A 27,638-nucleotide genomic window follows, 5' to 3' on the forward strand; every position below is an offset into this window, starting at 1 on the left:
CAATCTCCCAATTCATCCTACCCACCACCTCCCCGCTTGGTAACCATAAGTTTGTTCTCTATGTCTGTGACTCTATTTCTGCTAAAAGGCAGATTAAGTCAATCTCAAAAGGCTACATATTGCATAATTCCAACTATATGACATACTGTAAAAGGCAAAATTATAGAGATAATAAAAAGATCAGTGGTTATCAAGGATTGGGGGAATGAGGGATGAATAGACAGAGTACAGAGGACTTTTAGGGCAGGGAAACTCTTCTGTATGATGCTTTAATGGTGCATACATGTTATTATACATTTGTCCAAACTCATAGAATGTACAACACCAAGAGTGAACTCTAATGTAATGTAAACTGTGGACTTTGGATGATTATGATGTGTCAGTGTAGGTTCATCAGTTGTACAAATGTTCCACTTTGGTAGGGGATGTTGACAGTGGGGAGGTTGTAAGTGTGTAGGGAAGAAGGTATATGGGAAATCTCTGTACCTTTGGCTCAATTTTGCTGTGAATCTAAAACTGCTCTAAAAAAGTAAAGTCTATTTTCGTTCCTTTTTATGGCTGAGTAATATTCCATTGTGTATATGTGCCACGTCTTCTTTATCCATTCAAAATTGGGCCATTTGTAGAGATGTGGATGGATCTAGAGACTGTCATACAGAGTGAAGTAAGTCAGAAAGAGAAAAACAAATATCATATATTAACGCATACACGTGGAACCTAGAAAAATGGTACAGATGAACCAGTTTGCAGGGCAGAAATAGAGACACAGATGTAGAGAACAAACTTATGGACACCAAGGGGGGAAAGCGGCGGGGGGGTGGTGGTGGTGGAGGTGGTGGTGGGGGGATGAACTGGATGATTGGGATTGACATGTATACACTGATGTGTATAAAATAGATAACTAATAAGAACCTGCTGTATAAAAAATAATAAAATTAAATTTTTTAAAAAAGTAAAGTCTGTTGAGAAAAGAAAAGTCAGATCCTGGATTGGAATCCAAACTGTACAAACTACCAGCTCTATAACCTTGGGCAAATTATTTAACTTCCTTGTGCCTCAATTTTTGCCTATAAAATAGACTTAAAAAATTCCTACTTAAAGTGTAAATGCGTGTAAAACTTAAAAAAGCACCTGGTGTGTAGTTAAGAGTTCAGTAAGTGTTGGCTATTATTGTTATTATTATTAGTCCCAGAAAGGCAAACACTAATATATTAGTTCTGGAATATTTATGAATATAAAGCTGTTAAATTAATTTGCCTCAATGAAGCAAGGTCCTTCAGGATGTTTTACTGGGACAGTCAAGAAGGTTAAAGAAAAAAATACTTAGAACATTCATGATGTCAGGGGTGGGTTTACAGGATGTTCTGGTCAGGCAAGAATAGGGGCAGAACTGAGGTTGTAAGCAGAAATTTCTCAAAGGGAGAGGAGAACTGTTCAGGTAGAAAGGTTAGTGATAGGAGAAGGAGGTGTCAAGAGGGAGTAGAGCAAGTCAAAGTATCAGATATTAATTCCACTGTGCCAGCAACTTTCCCTGATAACAGTCTTTTGCATATGCTTGTCTACTTGTCTCTTTCCGGCAGTCGCAGTGTTTTGCATGATTTGTGAGTTAAAGTTTGACCTCTAAACTGATTGTTCATAGGTGTGTCCAAACATGTTGGGGATGCCCTGAAAGCCCATTCCTTCCAGTCCTTGAGAAAAATCTGGACAGTTGGAATCCCTCCTTGGGGTGTCATTGAGAACCGGACAGATCTTATTGGAAGAGATGTAAGTAGACAATCCTTTCACAACAGAAGGAGATAAACATGTATCCAGTTGCCAGCTTAGCACTATATCCGGATATCTAGTAGGCATCTTGAATGTAATACACCCCAAATAAACTCCTGACTTCCTGCTGCCTCCCTTACCCTATCTTAGAAAGTGACAATCTTGTCCTGCAGTTCTCAAGCCAAAACCCTGAACTTATCCTGGAATGATCTCCGTCTCGTGCCTCAAACCCGATCCACCAGTAAATTATCTTAGCTTCACTTTAAAAATATATCTGGGAGCTTCGCTGGTGGCGCAGTGGTTAAGAATATGCCTGCCAATGCAGGGGACACGGGTTCGAGCCCTAGTCTGGGAGGATCACACATGCCGTGGAGCAACTAAGCCCGTGCGCCACAACTACTGAGCCTGCGCTCTAGAGCCCATGAGCCACAACTACTGAGCCTGTGTGCTACAATTACTGAAGCCCGTGCGCCTAGAGCCCGTGCTCCGCAACAAGAAAAGCCACCACAATGAGAAGCCCGCACACCGCAACGAAGAGTAGCCCTGCTCGCTGCAACTAGAGAAAGCCCACACGCAGCAATGAAGGCCTAACACAGCCAAAAATAAAAATAAATAAAATAAATTTATTTAAAAATATATATATATCTATCTGGAATCTGACCTCTTCTTATTACCTCCACTGTTACTGAGCAGGTTTAAGCCACTATTTTCTGTCACCTGGATGATTGTAATAGCCTTCCCTACTCTCATCCATGTCTCTTATTAAGGTCTGATCCCAACACAGTAGCCAGAATGATTCTAAAGGGATGGACTTGTCTAAGTTTGTTTATAAGACTAATGTATATTTTTGGTAGGTATCTCAAGTATTACAAAAGGTATGAAGACGAAAGATAACCACTGTTAATATTTTGGTGTGTATCATTCCAGAATTTTTTTCTATGTGTGCGTACGTATGTACAGTAAAAAAAAGTTTGTGTGTTAAAAAAGTAACAACAGAAACCTGTTGTTGTGAATCTGTTTTTCAGCTTAACTATTTAACATAATTAATTCCCTATGTCAGTTAATATAGACATGCTTATGGTTTGTTTTAACTTTCATTTTGGAAAATTTCGAACACATTAAAGAGTAGAGAGATTAGAATAATCATCTCCTTCGTACCCTTCTCCCGGTTTCAACAGTTATGAACCCATAGCCAATTTTGTTTAGTTTAGTCCCTCATCCATTCTCCATCTCCTCCCTCCATTATTTTGAAGCAAATTCCAGACATCAAATAATTTCATTGGTAAATATTTTAGCAGTTATTTCTAAAGTATATGGACAATTAAAAAATATAACCACATTACCATATTCGTACCTAAAAAATTAACAATAATTTCTGAATATCATCAAATATCCAGTCTGTGTTCAAGCTTCTGATTGTCTCAATTTTTCAGTTGTTTGATTTCATTATCCAAAAAATTCCCCTACATTGTGATGGGTTGATTTGTCTCTTCATTCATTTAGTTTTTTTCCTTGAGTCGCTTTTGATCTCTGGATTTTCCCACCATCTCCTTTTTTGTTTTCTGTTTGTTTGTTTCAATGTATTTGTTGAAGAAACTGGGTCATTCCTAAAGAGTTTCCCACAGTTTGGATTTTGCAGATTTAAGCTCTTGTAGCAGCATTTAGCCTATTTCTCTGTCTTTTGTCTTTCTTGTAAATTGGTAGTTTGATCCAAAGGTATGATCAGATTCAGGTTCTTTTTGTACAGGTTTATGCCCTAGGAGGAGATGTGTCTTTCCCTTGTGACATAACATCCTCTCTCTTTTTATGATGTCATTGCCTAGATTTATTATTTCAACAGGGTTGCAAAACTGCTAATATTTAATTATAGTGTTCTTTCTTCATTTATTAGCTTAAATACTCTATAAAGAGAAACATTTTCTCCTCAATTGCTTGGTTTACCTTGTGGTACAGTTGTATGGGAAAGGGTAGAATAAATATTTGATTCTCTTTCTTTATTTGCCAGTTTTCAAAGCATTGAGTTGGTTATCTACCATCCCCCAAGGTGAACAGTGAGTTGTTGTTTTTTTTTTTTCTGATTCATGAAGTTAAACATATTTGGTATGTTTTAATCCATTATTCTAATATAGTTATTATTCTTTATCATGCTCATATTGTCCCATTGTGGCCAGTGGAGCCTTTCAAGTTGTCTCCTGAGTCCTTTTAACACAATTCTAGTCATTTATCATTGCTTCCTTGTGTTTTAGTATGAAAAAAATGTTCTTGGCTCATTATATATAATTTTTGCTCCTAGAGAAATGGCTGGTTGCTTCTAGTGGGAAATAGTATTAAGAGACCACATTCTGAGAGCCAAGGGTGCAGTTTTATTTTTCATGCCTGATAAAGTTCTATTGTACTAAAGTACCATAATTTATTTAACCATCCCTCTGTATTGTCCATTTATGTTTTCTATTTTTAACTTTTACAAAAAATGATATTAATGTTGTGATAAGACACATATATTTTTGAAACTAGCTGAAAACACTTATTTCCTTAGAAGTTATTCTCAAAGTAGAATGTTTGGACCAGTTGGTATGTAACTTTTAAAATGTGACTAATTGTCTTCCACAAAGGTGGTAACAATTTACATTCCTACCAACAGGGTATGAGGGTACCCATTTACCTGTACCATTTCCAGCTTCGGGTATTCTGGCTTTTTTTAAACTTTGCCATTCTGATAGGTATAAAATAACACCTAATTTTTCTTATGTACGTTTCTCTGATTACTAGTGAGGTTCAACATCTTTCCATGTGGTTTTTATGCATTTTAAGCATAGTTTTTATATTTTGAAAGACCTTTTGCATTATAATTCATTCTATTAACATTTTTGTTTGCCATGTGTGCTGCATTTCCCAGATTTTAATTTGTATCATTTATGAACATCTTTCCATGTGTAAAAAATATGTGTTAAATATATCAATCATTTTCTTTTTGGTTTCTGGCCTCAGTGTCATGCTTAGGGATTATAAAGGTAACTTTTAAATACTAATGTTTGTAACGTTTGTAGTGCTTTTTACATCCATTATTTCTTCTTCTTTTTTTTAATTTCTTTCTTTTCTTTTTTTTTTTTTTTGGCTGTGTTGGGCCTTCGTTGCTGCACGCGGACTTTCTCTAGTTGTGGCGAGTGGGGCTACTCTTTGTTGCCGTGCATGGGCTTCTCATTGCAGTGGCTTTAGAGCCACCCGTGCAGAGCACGGGCTCTAGGTGTGCAGGCTTCAGTAGTTGTGGCTCACGGGCTCTAGAGCGCAGGCTCAGTAGTTGTGGCGCACGGGCTTAGTTGCTCCACGGCATGTGGCATCTTCCCAGACCAGAACTTAAACCCGTGTCCCCTGCATTGGCAGGCAGATTCTTAACCACTGCACCACCAGGGAAGCCCCCATTATTTCTTTAAAGCCTTACAGCAACCCTCTGCTATAGGAATTATTATCATCACTTATACATGAGGAAAATAAGCCTGAGAAAGGAAGCAGGTGTTACCCAGAGTTAAAGTTAGAAGGTAGAAGAGCCTAGCCTTAAACTTGGGCCCTTTGACTCCAAACACAGTTGGCCTTCCCTATTTGTGGATTCCGCATCTGAGGAGTCAACTGACAGTGGGTCCTAAGGATTCAGCCGACCGCGGATCCAGCGGATACTGAGGGCCGACTATACTGTGCCATTTTATGTAAGGGACTAGAGCATTGTGGATTGTGGTATCCGCGAGTGGTCCTGGAACGAATCCCCCACAGGTACCAATGACTGTACTGTTCTCTCCTCTCTAAAAACAAATGAGAATTGAAGTAGCTTATAGAAGAATCAGCAAATATTAATAAAGATCTGGATATTTTATATTGAATGAATGCATCTCCATTTACTTTTCACTTCATTTGGAATACGAGAAAAAATAATCAGTGTCCAAATATTATTCTGGAATAGATCTATTAAAAGGCATAGTTTCTGGATAGTGATGCAGTCTGTGAACCAGTGCAGATCCTTGAACTGTTTTTTAATGACCTGAGACAAGGTAAGTACAGAAATTGAAAATAAATATATGGAACCGTTTTTAGCCATGTGACGGTGCTGTGACATCCAAGCATACGGTAAGCGTGCTTATCTTGCTGTGTGTGCGAGTGTTGTTGAACTTGTGAGTCTCGTGTCGTACAAGCCGCATACTAGTCATGCGTTAGGGGACTACCTATCTGTCCATAAAAAAATAAGAAATAAGAAAACTGAAATTGATTCTTCACCGCAGATAGCTTGAGAATCACTGCTCTTGGTAGCAAGTACTACTTTTTGACCTGGACAGGAACTCTGTAGTACATAGACAGGCCTTTGGAGCAGTCGGCCTGGGAAGGATCTCAAGCTCTGACCGTCTCTTGTCCTCGCTGTCTCGCAGGTGGTGTGCCTGTACCAGACTCTGGGCAACCCCCTCAGCAAACTCACCACACTCAACTGCATGCACTCCCACTTCATCCTGTCCGATGATGGCACTGTGGGCAAGTATGGCAATGAGATGAAGCTCAGGAGGAACCTGGAAAAGTACCTCTCTCTGCAGAAAATACACAGCCGTGAGTACCACAGGGGCTCAGCCAGCAGGTCCTGGCTGGGGGCCTTGCTGTGGAGCAAAGTGCTCCATTGCCATCTGTACAGGGAAGAGAGGTCCAAGCCGGCCCACGCCTTAAGTTAACACCTGTGAACCCTCAGTGAGAAGAAAGCAGGATATGAAATTGTGGGTGACAGAAGAGAGGAAGGGATCTTGTGGGACAGCAGAGGGGAGGTGTCAGAGTGGAGACTTGAGCAGAGTCTCTGGGAGTCCTTAGGCTTGAATGGATAGAGGGAAAAAGTAGAGAAAGAATTGATTTGGGAATGTGGATGGCTGAAAAGCCGAGAAGAGACTAGCCTGAGAAGAGCGGGCTGTGAGCCTTGATAGTCAGGGAAGATGACATTTCTAGCAGGGTGTGGCGGCTTCAGTCAGGGAAGGGGTTGAAATCAGGACTTTTAGAAATAGGGACCTTTGAAGGTTTGCTGTGACATGCTGGCAGTGGTGCTTTGGTAGTGCCTAAGGAGGAGGAGTGGGGGGCAAAATCAGTGAGTGTCCTTGGGTGGAGAGGTGGGAATCCTTAAAGGAAGGAAGAGGGCTGGATGCTGCCTGGAGAAATGGAGACTCTGCCTCCAGGGCAGCGGAAGGTGGCCCCTGCCTCTTTTGGTGAGTTAAATCTTCCGCAGACTACTCCTGCCCTTTAAGCGGAGATGCCAGGGAATAGGAAGATTCTCAGGAGGCTCGGTCTTCTTCAAACCTTTGACTTTGGGCTGGAAAATGCTGAACATCCTTTGAGTTTTTGGCCCAGATTCCCTGAAGCAGCAGATGTAGTGAGGTCAGATGGCTCAAAGCCCTATTTACTGCCTGTGACCTTGGGCAATGAAATTAACATCTGTCAAATTGTTCTCTTAATACAAGACAGAAGAAACTGTCTACCTGTACCTTTTGTTGTGAGAATTAGAGGAGATAAAATATGTTAGGTGTGCTCAGAATAGTATTGGGTACATAACATGTCCTCAACAAATGTGTTTCTTTCTTTCCTTTTATTCTCCTTTGGTACAGGGGGTTGTCTGCTGGTTGGGGTGGGGGTAGAGAGAGGGACTCTGGGAATTGTTGCCAGTCATTTAGAGCTTAGTGTGAATGAAGTTTGGAGGCTTATTTAGGTCAGGAAGGCGGAGAGAGGAGCAGGTATGTGGTCCTCTTGGCTAGTGGGGAGGGACACCCACAGAGGAGCGGAGAAGGAGGGCAGGTCAGAGATTGCCCTGAAGGAGAATCCCTGAAGCGAGGGCCCTGCAGGACTCTGAAATGCCAGTTACCTGAAATGTCCTGTTGCCTTTGATGACCTGGGCTCACCACCTGTGCTCAGGGATTCTGTGCAGCGCTATGATGTGTATCCCAGGAGAGCAAAGTCTTTCTTAGTCTTTCTTATTTCCTGCTGATTCTCCATTTGTGAAAACAGCCCTGATGAATGAAAAGAGCCCCGAGCTTGCATAGCGCCATATGCCATTCTACATTTCTACTTTCAAAGTCCTTAAAATTTAGGATTTATTGGGAGGGTTTTGCTGTCCATGGGGAGAGAATGTGGAGTCAATTTCAGTGGATTGGTAATATTTATTATTCTCTGGAGAACTGACAGGAAAACAGCAAAAACAATAAACCACTTACACACACGCACACACATACACACACGCATGCATGCACACACACAAGAAAGAAAGAAAGAAGGAAGGGAGGAAGGAAGGAAAGAAGAAAGGAAGAATAAAAGAGAGAAAGGAAAGACAAATGAAAACAGACCCCAACAAGCCCAGAATTCTTAGGTATCAAAGCTGATCTTCATACCTCCTGTGCTCACTAGGGAGGCTTTCTGCCATATTTGTGTTTGTCTTTGATGTGGTTATAAATGGATTTACTTGGATGGAATGACAATAATTAAATATTTTCTTGATTTCTTTCATTTCTTTTCAACCGGGCTTCTTGGAGTCCCTGGCAAATCCTTGATGTTTGCAGAAAGCACTTACCAAAAATAAGAATGACTTCATAAAGTTGCTGTAGAAATCCCTTTGAAATGTGGCCAATGTCAGTTCCTGTTCTGTAAGCCTCTGAGGATGGAAAGAATAGGATCAGCTCTGTATGTCTTCGTAATGCAAGTCTTGGTGGAGAAGAGAGCACTTTCCTGGGACGCCTATTCTAAGAGCCTTTCATTGGAGCTGTAATGTTGTATTCCTGCTTAAACTGGGAGCCAGGAGTAGAGGCAGCTCTCTCATGAGATTTGTCAGCAAAGAACTTCACGATTTTTTTTAAACAAATTTAATTAGTAGCATCAGTAAGATCCTTTTTGTAGAAAACAATCATAAATATATTTATATTTATTTTTGTGAGGATTAGTTATTGCTTTAAAAAGATGTATCTAACAGAAAGTGAATTATTTTCCCCTCTCCTGCAGAATACCCTTACTGATTTCTTTTTCTGATGATAAAAGTGTTACATACTCTCATATTCAGATAAAGAAAGAAAACATAGAAGAGAAGGAAGAGATAGCTTTCTGTAATCTTACTATAAAAAATAACCATTGTTAACTTTTTCACCTGTATGCTTTCAGAAATTTTCTATGTACACACAGAGCAACATTTAAAAATGAACACTGGGATCATATAATATCTTTTGTAGCCTTCCCTCCTCTTCCACTAAACATGGATGTATTTCCATATCAGTAAGCATATCTGAGCACATATTTAATGACTGCATAGTATGTCATTATATAGGATATGAGATTCTCTTTAAAAATTGTTTTTTCCATCCGTTTCAATAATTCTATAATTAATGGCATTTTCATCTAAATTTTCTTCTATTACTTTTATGCCTTAATAAACCATTGTCACCATTTCATTTAGCTTTTACAGGACTATGTTGTTAAAAGAACCCTATGACTATCAATTGGTGTATCTTACATCTGATTTTTAGTGATAGGGAGAAAATAATAAGGAAGTGGAGATATGTGGAAAAGGAAAGAAGTATAATGTCAAAGCCATTAAATAGACTGAATGAGATATTTGGGTGCCTGCTAAGAGGCCCACCCTTAACATTTGTGGAGTCAGGACAAAGGTTACACATGGAAACCCACATACTATTTGTTTAAATATTTAAAAGCTTTAAATCAAGCTAACCAGCAAAAATAACAAGAGAATAATGTTCAATCCTTTTACTTTTGTACATGTAGCAGGAAGCCAGGTTTGAGGTCAGAGTCCTGGATTTTTGGGAGTACTAAGCCAGAACGTGGAGATGAAACAGAACTAGCACCTTGGCCCCTGGCCTACAGGTCACTCTCTGCTTGTCTTCCCACCTTTGGCTCAATCTCACGATGTCCAGGCTTCACACACGTCAACTGGACACCCTAGCCTATATGTCCAAGCTCTATCCACTTCTCTCCTACTCCCCAAAGCTGCCTCTGACTTTGACAAGTATATTCCTGGGGCAGAGGTTCAAGCAGCCCCTGGAAGCAAGAATTTTGGGGTCCTGGGCAATCTAGTAAGTAGGAGAGGGAGCACAGGCTTTCCTTGGACCTTGACCCTATAGACTCCTCACTGTGAGGGGAAGGACATGGCCAGAGGAGGGCGCTGTAGAACATGGGGCCCAGAGTAAAGTCCAATGTCGCTCAGGTGTGAGCATGGTGTTTCCTGCCAATTTTCCTTCTCTTGGAAAAAAAAAAAATTGATTTAAATATATCAATACACATGTCGTGTAAAAATTAAGTCAAGTAATAAATCTATAGAATAAACAGTCAACATTTCCCCAAATCTTCCCCTCTCTTCTTTACTATTAATAATTTGATATATATCCTTCCAGAGTTTTCTGGCTATTTATGTAACATGTTATAGATATGTGCATATGTATATATAAAATATATACCCATATATATGGTTTTAACATTTTAAATAGGATTTTAAATAGGATCATACTGGGCATATCATTCTGTAACTTTTGTTCACTTAGTATCTTTTTAAAAAGAGTGCAATGACTCCATGGTCTTTCCTTTTTTATTGTCTTCCTCACTTTAATAAAGTAATATGTAGTCTTATAAGAAAGCCAAATAGTGAAAAATGGAATAAATTGAAATATAAAAGCCTTTGAGGTTTACCCATCCCATCTTGTTCTTAGAAATAACCAGTATTCAAAGTTGATTGAACTGGCAAAAGTTTGATCATTTTTGGAGATGAGTGATGGATACTCATGAGTGATTGGGAACCATTATATCATTCTGTTTTCTTTTAGATGTGTTTGAAAATTTCCAAGATAAAAAGTTAGTTTCTTGAAGACTACTACTTATTATTATTTTTTAATGACCAAAAGCCTTTAGGTAACTTTTTAACTGGGAGAAGATGCTCTCACCATATTTATGTTACTTTTATTTAAAGTCCAAGCTTCTGGCTTGGCCTTGAACTAAGCAAGCCTGAGTCAAAGAAGAGAGAATGGCTAGTGCAAGTAACAAATGTATGTGGTAATTGAAAGACTTGTGTCTGGTAATCAGAATTGCTGATGGGGTTCCTTTGTAACAATTTGATATTGTTTGTCATCTGAAATAGGCTCAAGACAAGGAGTGCCTGTGGTGGGGCTGGTGGTGGAAGGTGGTCCCAATGTCATCCTCTCAGTGTGGGAGACTGTGAAAGACAAAGATCCAGTGGTGGTGTGTGAAGGCACAGGCAGGGCTGCCGACCTCCTGGCCTTCACCCACAAACACTTTGCAGATGAAGGGTGAGTTGTTGAGTCTTCATTTCTGAAAGTATGCTCTTTATTCTTCCATTTTAGTTCTTTAATTTCTGCTTTCATGTAGGCCGGATATCCTTAGAGGACAGAGACTGGAATTCTCTGGATATCTTAGAGGACAGAGGTTGAGACTGGAATTCATTTTTCAGTGGTTTTTGTATTTATTAAGCAACACCAAAATGCCCTCTAGTGATGCAAGTTGCTATTAGCTTAGCTGAAGAATGGCCGGCCTCTAACAAGGACCTTGAGCCCTGTCTGAGCTTAGGGAAAAAGGATTTCCAGGGGGAGTGAGGGAGGAGACCACTGTGGCCCCAGATCACCTTTAAATTCAATTGCTGTTAGTAAAAATAGCAGAAATTGGGGAAATCAACATCCTGACATTTTTGTCGCATATATTGTACTTAGTTGAAGTTTTAACTCTTTTTCCTTTTTAAACAAGGAGTTTCAAACAAGTTTCAAACAAGTTGAAATTCTATCTTTATGAGACCTTAGAGATTATTTAGTGGTTTCTCTGTCCATCCCTATACACATTGTGATTCTTCCAGTTTCAAAAGCGTGATATTTCTGCCAGGTGAGTAAATACAGTGCGTACAAACTGAAATGTGGACCCCACTCATTTACTTAATAAATATTCATTCACTGCTTATAATTTCTCTCTGACAACTCTTCTCAAGTTTCTCTCCCCTTTCAGCCCTGCTTCCACCCCGTACCCGCTTCCTCTTCTATTACACCTCTCTCTTTCGTTTTACAGTGTCAGATTCTTTAAGTATATTATGCCCGTAATTTCTGGAGATTCACAACCCCTTGGAAATCTGTCAGCTCGAGAACCCTGCCCCAAGTGCATTCTTCCCAGGAGCATGGCAGATCAGACCATTCTCTCTTTCAATTCAGCCTTCTCCTGGTGCTGCTGCTTCGCTTTCCTTCCCATTCATTTATCTCTTGGCAGTACTGTCCATAGAAACCTTCTCCATCACATGGGACAGACGCAGGGATGTTGTACTTGTGCTGATGTTTCTGGCTTGTCCCCTTCTCTGCACTGTGTCAAGTCACGACCATTTCTCTCTCCCAGGACCCTGCGTCCTCAGGTGAAGGAGGAGATCATCTGCATGATTCAGAACACTTTCAACTTTAGTCTTAAACAGTCCAAGCACCTTTTTCAAATTCTGATGGAGTGTATGGTGCACAGGGATTCTGTGAGTATGATGAGTTGATGACTCAACTGACTTAAAAAACGCTAATGTTCAACAATTGTGATATTTATATTCACAATTTTATTTTTCATTTCTTACTTGATTATATATAGCTCTACAGAACTTGACCTTTAAGTTGAGTAAACGTGACTTCTTGTTTCCTCCCGCCCTCCAACCATGTTTCATATTCCTGACCGTACCTGGGAAAAAGCACTTAGATAATATAACAGTATTACAGAAAAGTGATTGAATTTAGTGAAAATTACACGTAAATATTTTCAGAGGGTAAAGGAACAGCTCCATGTCTTAAATAAACTCAAGTCTGCTGGCTTAGATGACTCTATCACAGTATCCTCAGTATGTCCTATAGGAGATCATTGGGGATGCACTGGACAATGGAAATATGTGAATAAACTCTCAGGTGAAAAATAGAGGCCACGAACTTTGGGCTATGAACGTAATATAGATTAAGGAAAAGATTTTAGTGTTTTAGGGTACTTCGATCAAAATTTTTATCAGTGATTTGGATAGTATGTTGCTGACAGTTACATTAAATATGCAGATATGTCATAACATAGTGATCTTTCCAGAATTTGAAGGCTGGACCAAATCATACAAGATTTTGGTAATATTAAAGCACCTTCCCTCAAAAAACCAATTGAACAAGTTCAGTCTAGACTAAGCATGGCTAAACAGATGTGAAAAAACCTTTGGGATTTTGGTTGACCTAGTAACAACGAAAATAACAACCATGTCTGCAATTAACGGTGTGCTTTCCAGTATATTTTTTCATGTGAAATAGCCCCATGAGTGAGTTCAATATGGCAGTGATTGTTTATTTCAGTTTCAGAGATAACGAAGCTGAAGCCTAGAGAATTTAAGTGATTTGCCCAGAGTCATGCAGTTATGAAATAGTAGAACTAAAACTGGAGCTCAGAGTTGAAATCTTGTGCATGGTCTATTACATTTTATATTCCCCACAATAGTCAGTAGGTTAAGAAAAGGATATACTAAAGGGATCACCCTTATATTTGTCTCCTCCTGTCATCAAGGAGAGTAACCAAGGAGCGGTGTAATAGTCAAGAGGGAACTAGAGAAGGCAGCTAAGGGTTTGCATGTTACAGAAAGGTTCTCAACTCCTGCACAGTTGAGGGTTGATTTTATTCATGCACATGGGGGTTGCTGTTAGGTAGAGGGGCTATTAGCATGAATTGTAGAAGAATTCTATCTTTATGAGACCTTAGAGATTATTTAGTGGGTTCGTCTCATCTTGTGGGTGAGGAACCTGAGATGCAGTGGTTTTAAGATATTTACCCAAGACTGACTGACTTAGTGGCATATCTGGGGCTAGAACTCGGCAATCTTGGCTCTTTTTTGTTGAACAGGTCCCTTTACTATATATTTTCATCTGCAAAGATTGAGATACATTCATTAACAGGAGAAGACCTTTTATAATCATAAATAATGTCCTTATTTGTCTTAAAAAAAAAAATCAGTCACGTGCCAGGATGCAGCGGAGGCTTTGACATTGTGAAGGCTTTCTTCACTGTCCATTGTACTTGCTCACTGGGTGCGTTGTAATTGCCTCACTTGTTTTATGACAAATCCTTGAGGATTCATTTCTCGTTAAAAAGCAAACGTCTTAGTTTCTAAAGCTAGGTGAACAGAAGGATCTCATTTCGTATTCTTTCAAAATGAGGAATGGTTTTCTTTACATGAGGAATCGACACTGAGTTTCTTTCTATTATAGCATGTGAATAGTAAATTAATGCAGTAATGTTCTTTCATGCATGTTTCCTCTAAGATACTTGGAATTTTTCAGTTTTTTTTTAATCCCCTGAATGTGTACAATTCGCCATTACCCTACTTAAAAGTTTTCTCTCTTATTAGTAAAAAAAAAAAAGAATTTTTTTTAACTCTGTGATTTTTGACGTTAATGATGAATGTTTCACTTAATTCATTAGCTCAAGAGCAAATCTTGTGGGTACTTTTGAAAGCATTTCTTTGCTAGTCCCCAAAATGTATGGCTTTCTGTTTTTCAACTGTTACAGATTACCATTTTTGATGCTGATTCTGAAGAGTCACAGGACCTTGATTTAGCAATCCTAACAGCTCTGCTAAAGGGTGAGTGTCTAAATAAGGTTACAATTGTTCCTCGTTCCCTCTTTTCACATTCTGTGGCACTGTGTGCTTTTTATGTTGATATTATAAACAGAATATGTGATTCCTTTCTTTTACCCTAGGCACAAATTTATCAGCATCAGAACAATTAAATCTGGCAATGGCTTGGGACAGGATGGACATTGCCAAGAAACATATCCTAATTTATGGACAACATTGGAAGGTATAATGAAGATGAAGTTATTTGGAAGACCTGTGTCTTGTGTTGGTTTGTTAGGGAGGGACAAAAGAGAGAATTGGAGGAGAGATAGGTTGCTTTGGGGACGGGTGTGGGAGTAGGGTAGCATCTCTGATGCTGGGTACACACCATCGCTAAGACATTTCTCTCATCTACTTTGCCTCCCTGAAAACATTTTTTCCTCTTGCTCTGCAGCCTAATTGAAGCTGACAAAGGAAGTCAGGGGAAAGACAGATGGAAGGATTTTTAATTTACTTTTTCAATGGGCAGATTTTTATATTGTTATTCAAAACTTAAAGTTTATCTTATTTTTTTGCATTACAGTGTAATGCATGCTCACAATAGGAATGAGTGAAAACAGAGAAAAGCAGGAAGAAGAAATATTACTCATAGTGCTAATGCTAATCACTGTTAACATTTCATTTTAAAACAATTACAGTTGTGACCAGACCATAGGTCTATTAGTTTGGGGTTGAACTAATTTGTGCACATTGTTTAAAACATCAAATGGTACTAAAAAGCTACCAAAAAGACAGTAGTTCCCTGCCCTGCTTATCACTAGAGCCAAGCACTTTTGACATTTTTGGACTGTTCTGACGTTTATAAATCTCCATATTTCTAAATAATAAGTCATATTGCTGTTTTCTGATTAATTTTAGAGAGCTCTTAACATTTCTGTCTGTGCCCTCCCTGCTGCAATCTGGACTGGTTGCCTGCTATTCCTGGTGCTGAGCTGTCATCCTTCATCATCTTAGAGATTTCCTCCTTTGTTAGAACGCCTGTTTTCTGTATCCCCTGTTTTCCTCTTTCTTGGTTTACTCCTTTATTTGATGATGTGTATCTTGCAGTAACTTCCTGAGGAAGGGAGTATGGGAGATAAAAATTTTGAGGCTTTATATGTTTGGATATATTTTAATTCAAGGTGGAACTAATTTTCCTAGAGAATTTTGAATGCTTAGCTTCCAGCACCCAGCAGTACTGTTGAGAAGTAAAAAATCGTTCTCTTTTCTGATCCTTTGTTTATGACCATTTCTTTCTTCTCTGGGAGTTTAAAAAAATCTTCTCTTGTTCCAGTGTTCTGAGATTTCACAATGATGTGTGTCGTTATGAGTCTTTATATCCATTACACTGGGCACTTGCTTTCAGCTTGGCAATCATGTATTTCCTTGCTGGGGAGTTTCCTCCCCTGCTTTCTCTGCTCTCACTCAGGAATTCTATCATTTAAATGTTAGACCTGTGGACTGCTCCTCTAATCTTATCTTTCCCTCTTATCTTCTGTATCTTTTCTTTGGTAGATTTCCTCAAGTTTAATTTTTCACACCTTGTATGTAGCTTTTTGTTTCTGGTAGCATATTATTAATTCCTGAGAGCAAATTTGTTGTCTTTTTATTTTTTTAATTTTTATTTATTTTCTTTTTGTGGACATATGTTTTTATTTCTCTACAAGTGAATTGCTGGGTCATAGGGAAGGTGTACATGTGCTTTTTTTGTTTTTAATAGATCTTTATTGGAGTATAATTGCTTCTCAATACTGTGTTAGTTTCTGTTGCACAACAAAGCGAACCAGCCATAGGCATATACATGCCCCCATATCCCCTCCCTCTTGAGCCTCCCTCCCACCCCTCTAGGTTATTGCAGAGCTCCGAGCCTATCTCCCTGTGCTACGCTGCTGCTTCCCACCAGCCAACTATTTTACATTCGGTAGTGTATATATGTCGATGCTACTCTCACTTTGCCCCAGCTTCGCCCTCCCACACCGTGTCCTCAAGTCCATTTTCTATGTCTACCTCTTTATTCCTGCTCTGCAACTAGGTTCATCAGTACCATCGTTTGTTTTTAAATTCCATATATATGCGTTAGCATAAGGTATTTGTTTTTCTCTTTCTGACTTACTTCACTCTGTATGACAGACCCTAGGTCTTAGCATCCTGAATATAATATCTTCTTTTGTTTTTCTGAAGCTACTAATGATAGTTCTTTTGAAGTTTTCTTCTTCCTGTATTGTCTGATTCCTCCTGGTTGACGTTTTTTGGTCTGTTTGTCCTGGACTCTTTGTTTAAATGTGGAGGAAAGAAAGCTCATTAGAAATTCTGAGGCTGTAGATTTGGGTTCCACAGTAGGGTGATCTGGCTGCCCCCATTTGTTGGGGAACCTGAAGTGTTAGCATATTCATATATTTTCTCTTGTATTCATCACAATATCAGAAAGAAATCCTCCAATCTCCTGCTTACAAGGTAAAGCCTTGTTCCTATTGTTACGGAAATCAATAGGGGAAGATGAGTGGGAAGGTCCCAGTGTTAGCAACTTATGCTGCCAGAATTCTGTGGCATAGATTTTGTTTGGTTCTTGACTTTTTTTCCAATTTCTAGGGACTTCCATTTTTTGGCTTTCTGGGAACTGCTAAGTCAATTACCATTTGACCATCTGCTTTTCAACTTCTAAAACGTTTCACTCTTGACCTCCTTGTTCTTGTGGATTCATTTCTTTAAAATAAAACACAAAAAGACAAAAAACCCCTTTACTATAATTTTAGTGGGGTTTTAGGTAGGAGTAAAAGTAGATGAGTGTGTTTAATTTGCCATTATACCCAGAAGTCGAATATAGTTTAAATGGGAACATGCCAAGTTACCAAAAAAACAAAAAAGAAAAAGGAAAAGAAGCAGAAGGAAAAGAAGGAAGGGAAAAAAACCTTGGATTTTTATTAGAATTGCATTAAATTCAAACATTAATTTGGGAAGCACTGAGATCTTTACCACAGTCAATTTTCTCATCCAAGAACACATTTATTCAAGAGGTCTTTTATGCCTTCAGTTTACCTTTTGTTATTTCTTCACTTAGGTCCTGAACATTTCTTAGTAAGAATGTATTTTATGATTATTTTGTCTGTATAGTTTTGAGTTCAAATACATGTAATTCTTTAGTTATTTCTCCTTTCTTGATTTCTCTATGTCTCTTATTTATTTCTGCCCTCTGAAGCCTGGCTCGCTAGAACAAGCAATGTTAGATGCTTTGGTGATGGATCGAGTGGATTTCGTGAAGCTCTTAATAGAATATGGCATGAACCTCCATCGCTTTCTTACCATCTCCCGACTGGAAGAGCTCTATAATACAGTGAGTACTGGAACATTTCATTAGTCACCTCCTTAAGATTTATTTATTAATTAGCTTAACACTTAGCTTAAACTATATCTTGAATGTTCAAGTTCCCTTCAATGTTCATGTACAAAGATAGCTTATAGAGAGACAGACTTTTCAAGCAAAGAAGAAACTTTCTTACCAAATCCATTGTATCCTATAGTCATTTCTGTGTTTCCCATTTTAATTAATTATACAGAATAGAAGCATAAACTAATTTAAGAAAATAGGATAGTAAGACCATAATTAAAGCCAAAGATGTGAATAAGAACAAATTGCTTTTATTGAGTAATTAGAAGCATTTCAACCTAAGGACACTTAAAATTTTGTTCCTGCAATTTTCCTATGTAAACCTTTTATTGAAATGAGACTGGCTTACTCCTTGTAAAGACACCAGTTGCTTAAGCCAAGCACCCTTCTTGAGATGTCCTTCCTTGCCTTTGAATCTTACCCTTTCTTTAAAGCCCTGTTCAAGTCCTATCTTCTTGATTATTCCAATTCACATATTATAGTGCCCCTATAATACAGATTATTTGCCACTCTTTTGAACATACCTATCTTCATATTGTTGGTTATTTTTAGTGTAAGTCCCACTCTCTTCTATTAGATTGTAAAAATTCTATGAAGAAAGTAATTTTATTCTTCATTGAATCCCTCAGTAGCTTGAATGAACGTAGTAAGTGTTCAATAAATATTTGTTGGTAGAATATAATTGTGTGATGAAAGTTGTAATTGTGTGATTTATATATAATAAAGGATAGTTACAGATTAGTTAACATTTATTTCTGCCTCTTGCCACACAAAGTTAATTAAGGCCTTACTTCCTGGATACATACATCTTGCATTGAAAAATATTTTAATCTAATCACATCTTCTCTTGGGAAATACCTTCCTTAGAATTAATTTGGCTTAAGCTTCATTACTAAAGATGTTGAAGAAAGTTTTCAGTATTCTGGATAATTTATGAATTCTGAAATAAAGGTTTTTTATTTCTCCCTAGCACATGGTAATTAAAAGGTAATTAAAATTCTTCCTTTTGTTCTTTATTACAGAAACAAGGACCAACCAATATGCTCTTGCATCATCTTGTCCAAGATGTAAAACAGGTAACCTAATTATGAAGGTGTACAAATTTCTTCTGGTATTGTCTTAGCTTTGTGGTGAAGTGTTACCAGATTTTGCTTTGTAAAATGTAGACTTGGATTTGCTAGCGAATTACCTACCTTCTTTACCTGTGACTCTGAACAATTTCATAACCAAACCACACTCATATTTTTTCTTGTAATTTGTGTTTTAAAAGATTTGACCCACCAAGTAAGTGGCGTTAGCTAATAATTATTTTCTCTTATAAAACATGAATTGGAGACATAGAAACTTCCAAGCAGAATTTCAGCTTAACATGATACAATAATATTGCCAATGATGATAATAATACCTGCTGAAAATAGAGAAACTTCCTGATTCTGTTATCTTTATTGAAGGACTGGTATGTGATTCCCTTGTTTTTGTTCTTGTTTTGTCTGTTAGTGATAACTCTGGGGCTCTCACTTCCTTGGTGAGTCTAAGCATTGTTCTAGGGAACCAGGATGGATCCCACTGGTCTATACCTTTGCTAATATTTTGCTCATGGTATTCTCATTGAACTTTGAGTTAAGTCAGACTTAAAATCATCTCTGGGGCTTCCCTGGTGGCGCAGTGGTAGAGAGTCCGCCTGCCGATGCAGGGGACACGGGTTCGTGCCCCGGGAAGATCCCACATGCCGTGGAGCGACTGGGCCTGTGAACCATGGCCACTGAGCTTGCGCGTCCGGAGCCTGTACTCTGCAACGGGAGAGGCCACAACACTGAGAGGCCCGCGTACTGGGGAAAAAAAAAAAAAAAAAAAAAAGCAAAAAAAAAAAAAAAATCATCTCTGATCCCCCATTAATTACCAGAACTTTCCAGCTTTAACAGACTTTTTTTTTGCCTTAATTCTGAAGTCTAATATCTTGATGGAGAGAGTGTGGGCTTTCTGACTATGTTGACTTGGTGGGAGTAAAAGGTGGAGGAAGACATTTAGTTGGCAGATTAGCAGTAAGCAAAAGTGTCCATGGCGATGTAAATTTACTTTGCATTGATTTATGTTGGGTCAAAATGATGTTCCTTAGATTATCTCCTTAAACTCTGATTCTGTCATGGTAAACTGAAGAAAAGGGAGAGAAATAGTTAAATATGTGTTTAACTAGCAGCAAAATGAGAGCATGGTTTGTGTTCCTTGGAAAAAGTGAATTATGAATGTGAAAGAGAGAAATTATTTGCATTTATTTATATTTGTAACCGTATTTGTTGTTCAAAGCTTTGGGAACATTGTTCACAATCTGTTCATTTCAAAGATCTTGTTCAGCACTCTGTGCCTTTAAAAGTGTGCTATGAATGACAGTTCAGAAGCAACACTTATGAAGAGGCACTGTGGTGGCCTTTAAGGGGTCAGAGCAGTTTTCATTTGGCCCAAGGCCCATGTGCTTGGAAACCTGCTACTCAGGCCCCTAGAAGCCATGACGCTGGTCTTGGCACAGCCTCGTGTTTTGAAATCTCATTTTGCTCTGCCGCTTCATGTTCCTTATTTCTATTTGTTCTACTTCCTTTCCTATTCTTGTTTTGTGTATGATTTGGTCAACACAGTGCAAAGTGTTACAGCCATTTCAATAGAGAAGCTTAAGATTTAACTTAGTGTTACTTTTGGACCCTCCAGCATATCCTCCAGTGATTATACTTTTGTTGTAGTGGTTCTGTCATTTCCAGCTAAAAACAATCTTTTGTACTCTCTTTAAATGTATTTTATTCTAAAGTGTGTATATGCATGAGAGAGAAAAAGAGAGGAAATGAGCTCTTAAAAGCAGACATTCCATGTCTATGAAACTAAAAACATCTTAAGGCTAAGTATTTTTTCCCATTTGAACAACCAGGTTGTATCAGTAGCTGCCGTATTAAGTGATCAGTTGTTTTTGTTCTTGTTTTAGTTATTAGTGGTAACTCAAGGGCTCTTCCTTCATTTGTGAGTCTTAAGCATTGTTCTAAGGCTGAAGAGTGTGAGTCTCCCTCTTTGCAGTTTATTTGGTTATGTTCTAGTGACGTGGCAAAAGGGATAGAAAAAGAGAACTGACAGTTACGTGTTACATGTTTTTGTTTCAGCATGCCGTTCTCTCAGGCTACAGAATAACGCTGATTGACATTGGACTGGTGATAGAATACCTTATTGGTAGAGCATATCGCAGCAGCTATACCAGAAAAAATTTCAGAGCCCTCTACAGCAACCTCTACAGAAAACATAAGGTAGCATAATTGAAAAGTATCCTAGTAAAATTAAGGATTCCTAGGAGTTATACTTTTAGAAAAATGGCTCGGGAAGTTTAGATGGGAAGAGCTTCCAAAATGGACATACTGTTTATCGATACTTACTGAATGTCTGCTGCATGTAAATTACTGTGCTAAGTGCTGGCATGCTGGCCTGGGATGGACATAAAGATCAGGAGTTTAGAAACTTTTAAAGGAAACAAATTTATGAATAACTAGCCACATACAAAACAGGATATAATATGTGCCGTATTGACACAGAAGTATGTGGTGAGAAGTATTAGAGGGAGAGATGACCGGTTCTTTCCTTATCTTTCTTTATCTTTTGAAAATACAGAAGTGGAAAGCTTGATAGGATTATATCTATCACTCATAATAGTACATAGCCTGGAGATGACAAACTTGGAACAAGTCTCTAGGGGTTATATTGGAAGATGCATGCAGAATGTACCATGTGAAAATACATATTATACGTATTTTATTTTCTATCATATTTTTGAAAGTCTAGGAATGTAAAATTAGAGTTGCTGGTTAGTCGATTAGCAGAGAAAACATTGCTTGTTTCTTAAAATTGCCAGTACAGATCAGTAAACTGAAGAGCCTAGTTCTTATTAGGGGATAATGAAAGTGTTAGAAAAGGTAGTTTGGGGCATTTTTGGCTGAGAGAAGAGCGGGAACAGTTAAGGGCACAGTGCTGTGAACACCAGGGTATGGTTTTGCAGTGACAAGGAGACCTTTGTCACCGGACAAGTGCCAAAAGGTTGTGAGGGATGACACTGGAAAGATACTTTGGGATAAGATCACATGAAGAGTCTAGAATATCAAGCTACTTTTGACCTTTATTTTTAAAGAATCATGTGAAGTGAAAACCCAGCTTGGCTTTAAGGGATGAGAAAACAAAACAGAAAGAAACCCAACTCTCAAAGAGAATATGTTCTTTATTGGCATTTCACAGGCATAGGGATACACTTGAGGTATCAGTGCCTTCAAGTAAACAAAATATGCCTTGCTCTGAGGTTACCAGTGGCAGGTATGGGACTGACTGTGACCTTGGTGCAGCCCAGTGGGGAGCATGCTAGGCAGGTTCCTCTAATGCCCTTTCTGGAAATGGGAAGGAAATTGCCCATTTCTCTAATTATTTTCTAGTGAAGGAGTACAGAGTTTATTGTGTTTCCTAGTAAATTAGATCGTAGCAGTTAACGAATACATGGTTTGGAGTCGGAGAGATCTGGGACTGAATCTTAGTTTTGTTCATTAGAAGCTATGTAATCTTGAGTGAGAAACTTAATCTCTCTGTGTGTCAGTTTCCTTATCTTTAAAATGGGAATGATAATATAATACCCCTTTCATAAATTTATCAAAAGGATTAAATAAAATAATACCTAGAATAGCCAGGAAAACCCATATTCCTGGTACATAGAGGGTATAGAGTAACTTAATACTAATAGTCATTATGATTATTACTAGTGATACTATTAATTCTATATCACAGTAATAATAATGATAATAATTTGAGTAGTTTCTTTAAAAAGTTGGACCCCGTTACTTCTACATCTAATTTATATCTGTAAAACACAAACTAAAAATAAATAAATAAAATAAAGTACAAATAAAATAAATAAATAAATATTAATAAATAAGTAAAATAAAGTTCAAAGTTCCTGATACGGTTTGTGTTGGGAATTTTATGTCAGTCCCTTTAAGAATGCTCTCGTTTGTTTTTGTTTTTCATTGATGAAAGCTTCCTGCTGACAAGCAATTAATTATGTTGTTATTGGGCCTAGCCACTGGAATTCCAGTAGTGATATAACACCTGGAGAAGTTCTGTAACTTTCTAACTGAAGCTTAACCTTGGAGCTGTTTGTGAATGGGAACTTTTTCTTATCAGAACTGTGAATCTTTATTGCCTATTCTGAACTTGTTTCAGGTATAGAACATCGATTGATTCTAATGGAATTTCCACATAGAAAAGGAATGCAGATATATGATAGGGAGCAAAAGAACATGTTCTCTAAGATGTTAGGAAATAAGAGTGTGCTTAGTAAGAAGGGGATCATGAGAGGCTCTTGTTGGAGGAGTAATTAACTACTAATCTTGGATGAGAGACAGAACCATTGGATATTTGATAGGACACAATATTATATGTGTTTTTATTGTTGTCTAGAAATAAAATGTTAATTGTTACCACTATAATCATCTTTTTCCCTTTTTGTTTTATTTTAAAAATAAAATAACATATTCCAGCAAGTGACCACTTTTGCTCAAAGCCTTCCTCAGCCCCCTCTTCACCGAAGATGCCGCTCAGGAAATAGAAAGGAATCTGCAGAAAGCACACTGCACTACCAGTTCATTAGAACTGCCCAACCTTACAAAGTCAAGGTACCAGTTACTTATTTTAGATTTGAAAAGAAAATTGTCCTTAAAGACTGAGATCTTTTCTTCATTTAAAGTTTGAGAATGGGGAATACAAATAGAGGGATCATTTACAAGCACTATAAACAGATGGTGCAAGTCAAAAGCATAATACAGGTGTTCTCTAACAATGATGAGCAAACGCCCAGGACAAGCAACTAAATGATTTGCCGGGGCTGGCACCTCAGGCTGCCTTCCTTGTTCCTACCTCTACCATGTCCAGATGTTGACTCAGGAAGGCAGTCCATGGGATGGTACTAAAAACTAGAATTACTAGCCCAACATTGCACCCTCCTCCTCCTTTCCCCAAGGCTAATTGGAGGTGACTGTTTCCTCCTCCTTTCTGTTCTCTGACACTGCCCTCTTGCATCTTCTTTTTTCCCTTTTGAAGCTTTCTGAAATATAATTTAGACCTAATGTCACAGTATGACAATGGTAATGTATTTATGACTGTGTGTGTGCATATGAGTGTGTGTGAGCAGTATTATGCCCCCCTCCCTTTACTACCTCAATCCCACTTTCCTCTGGGGGTGAATGCTTTTGTTAAGAGTTTCCATATAAATGGTTCCTATGTTGGCTGAAAGAGGTTTGCTTTTTATAGCTCTTAGAATGAAAAGATATTTCATAAAATTACCGTTGGCCATAAAACATGAACATAAATTCCCTTCATTTATAGAAATAGAGGAAGCTTGTTACTGTTTTTGCTGTGATCTCCTTTAATTAAAAAGAATAAGCTGAGACAAAGTGAGAGAGTGGCATGGACTCATATATACTACCAAATGTAAAATAGATAGCTAGTGGGAAGCAGCCGCATAGCACAAGGAGATCAGCTCGATGCTTTGTGACCACCTAGAGGGGTGGGATAGGGAGGGTGGGAGGGAGACACAAGACGGAGGAGATATGGGGATGTATGTATATGTATAGCTGGTTCACTTTGTTATAAAGCAGAAACTAACACACCATTGTAAAGCAATTATACTCCAATAAAGATGTTAAAAAAAAAAAAAGAATGATTATTGAATCTTGTTATTTGCCAGGCATTAGTTTGGGCACTTGGTTGAATTTGAGATGCAGGTGTGTTGGAGAAGATATAATTATGACTGAGAAATGGTCCCACCCTCCCTCCCAAAGTAATAACCACAGTGCAGTATGATGAGCATCGAGAGAGAGATACGTACAAAGTGATACAGAAGACTATGGGGGTTAGAGAATGGTTTTTGAGATGATCTATAAAAGATGGTTTTACCAGGTAGAGAATAGTATTTCATTATTACTATTACCATCACTAGGGGAATATAGTCAGAATAAAGGAAAGCAAAATTAAAATCAATCTATTTGTATGAATGTTGGCAACACTAGTTGCCATTTTTCTAAGAGGAAGATAATGAATCTATTTGTAAGGTAAGGTTAGAGTTCTTTTTTTTAATAATTATCGTTTATCTCATATGTTATTTCAGCCCATTTCCTTGAGAAATTGAAAATTGTTGTATAATTAGTGGCTCTATTCCAAAGGTATAGTGTTTTAAGTTGTGTTAAGTGAACTTAAGGTATCTCAGCCTAGGGACCCTGGAATTATTAGAAGCAACAAGAAATGGATTAAAAAAGGCCAAAATTTTGGTTTCTGATTTATAAAGTTCTATTATTATTTCCATCTCTTTTCGGTGATTTAAAAATAGTTTTAAGATACCCGATGTGTTTTGTCAGGTAGAACATCACGCATTTGAGTATTTGGACACCCATTGCTATTTTGTATTCTAACAGGAAAAGTCTGTAGCCCTTCATAAATCAAGGAAGAAGTCAAAAGAAGAACAAAATATATCAGATGACCCTGACTCTACTGGCTTTATTTATCCTTATAATGACCTGCTGGTTTGGGCTGTGCTAATGAAAAGGCAGAAGATGGCCATGTTCTTCTGGCAGCACGGAGAGGAGGCCACAGTCAAGGCAGTAATTGCTTGTATACTGTACCGAGCAATGGCCCGGGAAGCCAAGGAGAGCAACATGGTTGATGATGCCTCAGAAGAGCTGAAAAATTACTCAAAGTAGGAGTTCTCCCTTTACCTGATATTAACATCGACAGTTCTTAGAATGGTTAGACACGTTTATCTCCCTCAGCTTAGAACTTGTAAGATGAGTGGACTTGTAAGATGTGAACTTGTATGAAGTGAACTTGTAAGATGAGTGTGGTTCATGGACTTTCCCATAAATAAGGGTCTTGAGGTATTTTAAGGACTAAAAGGAAGAAAGGTGGCCTTCAAGTCAGGAGACTTGGGTTCTAGACCTATTCCAGCTCTTTACTAATTGTCAAATCACTTGACCAGATTTCGGGACTTTAGTTTCTTAACTATAAAATGTTCAATGAATGATTTTGGAAGTCCTCCTAACTCTCAAACTCTTTGATACTAAGTTATATTAAAATTTGTTCTTTAAGTGCCGCTCAGGCAGGAAAACAAATAAATATATTATGTATTAAATTACCAGAGAGTGATGGTAGAAGATAGAAAAGTTAGAAATGTTTTGATTTTTTGATTTACTAAAGCATTGTAGTAGTAGGGAAAGAAAGAAAGCTAGAGTTAATAGAAACTAATTTATCATTTTGATTTAAAAAATTCCAGAGAATGACAGTGTCTACTTTTTAGAGAAAACGACCTCCAAGAAGATCACCTGGGGGTGTCTCCAGGTCTAATTTCTTACTTAAGTCATCTGTGTATTTTGTAAAATCTTTAAATTTATTTATTTATATATTTATTGGCTGTGTTGGGTGTTTGTTGCTGCGTGCGGGCTTTCTCTAGTTGCCAGTGAGCGGGGGCTACTCTTCGTTGTGGTGTGTGGGCTCTAGGTGCACAGGCTTCAGTAGTTGTCATGCAGGCTCAGTAGTTGTGGTGCACGGGCTTAGTTGCTCTGCGGCACGTGGGATCTTCCTGATCCAGGGTTCAAACCTGTTTGAGCCTGCATTGGCAGGCAGATTCTTAACCAATGTGCCACCAGGGAAGTCCCTAAAATCTTAAAAAAAAAAAAAAAAGGAGTGGCGAGGGGAGTTTCTACAGTTTTTCCTTAAATGCTAGTTCAGTTTTTGAACAATCTTTTCTGTCAAAAAATTCTTTATTAGGTACTATCAGGGAGCCCCACATCAAGCCATACACAGCTTGCTTTGTGGTGTGGATTCGCTTCTCCCCATGGATAGCTCAGGCACTCCTGGTGGAAACCCTCTAGTTCTGTTCTTTTAAGAAAGGCAGAACAATCCATTTCCTGAGCGGCAATCCCTTTTAAACAGCTTCTGCATTTTACTGTTCCCTCTTTTGTCTTGGTCTTTTCTGAGTCTCATATCTAATCTTTTTTAATGTTTCTGGGGCTCTCACCTGCATTTATTTTTGCCACTCACCACTGTGTCATTGCAGACAGTTTGGCCGGCTTGCCCTAGATGTGTTGGAGAAGGCATTCAAACAGAATGAAAGAATGGCCATGAAACTGTTGACCTATGAACTCAAGAACTGGAGCAATTCTACCTGTTTAAAACTGGCTGTTTCTGGAGGGTTGAGGCCCTTTGTTTCACATACTTGTACCCAAATGCTACTGACAGATATGTGGATGGGGCGTCTGAAAATGAGGAAAAACTCTTGGTTAAAGGTATATTTACTTGCTTTATAGAGTTTAACGTTAGTTTAGTCTATACTGTTGAGGTCTATACTCTTGAGTTCATTTTTCCCTTGCTCCAGAAGATTACCTTCAGGAAAACCAGTTAATGTCTTTGATTCTCACAGATGAGCTGAGATCTTCACAGTGGAACCTCTGACAATTACTTTATCTCCCACTACCACAGTTTCTTTTAAAAAATGGGCACAATTGTGCCAGCTCCGTCCATCACAAAGGCATACTCATGAGAGGCTGGTTAGAAGAAGTTAAAAGAATGTACAAACATAAACAAGATTTCATTTTTAGTAAACACCATTGCCTCTGATAATTATAACAGAAGTAAATGAGACTTCTTAGTGAAAATTTTCTCAGCTTAAAAATACTAACTCATGATAAACTAAATAAAATTAGCAATTTCTGTTGTTGTGTTCACCTAATGTGATGTTTCAGGAAATAAATGGCTATTTTATAAAGCTGCCCTCAAACACATTTGTTC

At 38.2% G+C, this 27,638-nt stretch overlaps 1 protein-coding gene across 2 annotated transcripts in view; it reads left to right on the forward strand.

Moving 5' to 3' along the window:
- TRPM6 (transient receptor potential cation channel subfamily M member 6) overlaps window positions 1–27,638 on the forward strand; it is a gene marked incomplete at its 5' end in the record, with an annotated part of 138,349 nt that overhangs the window by 43,110 nt on the left and 67,601 nt on the right. For both annotated transcript variants that reach the window (XM_082657242.1, XM_082657241.1), the window contains 12 exons: window positions 1,640–1,764; window positions 6,177–6,348; window positions 10,901–11,069; window positions 12,151–12,274; window positions 14,323–14,395; window positions 14,515–14,615; window positions 17,607–17,741; window positions 18,818–18,871; window positions 20,936–21,076; window positions 23,342–23,476; window positions 25,271–25,551; window positions 26,908–27,136. In XM_082657242.1, coding sequence (XP_082513368.1) covers window positions 1,640–1,764; window positions 6,177–6,348; window positions 10,901–11,069; window positions 12,151–12,274; window positions 14,323–14,395; window positions 14,515–14,615; window positions 17,607–17,741; window positions 18,818–18,871; window positions 20,936–21,076; window positions 23,342–23,476; window positions 25,271–25,551; window positions 26,908–27,136 — 1,739 coding nt within the window. The remainder of the gene's footprint in view (window positions 1–1,639; window positions 1,765–6,176; window positions 6,349–10,900; window positions 11,070–12,150; window positions 12,275–14,322; window positions 14,396–14,514; window positions 14,616–17,606; window positions 17,742–18,817; window positions 18,872–20,935; window positions 21,077–23,341; window positions 23,477–25,270; window positions 25,552–26,907; window positions 27,137–27,638) is intronic.

Source organism: Grampus griseus (assembly GCF_964374135.1).
Source record: "Grampus griseus genome assembly, chromosome: 6".
Classification (NCBI taxonomy): Eukaryota; Metazoa; Chordata; class Mammalia; order Artiodactyla; family Delphinidae; genus Grampus; species Grampus griseus.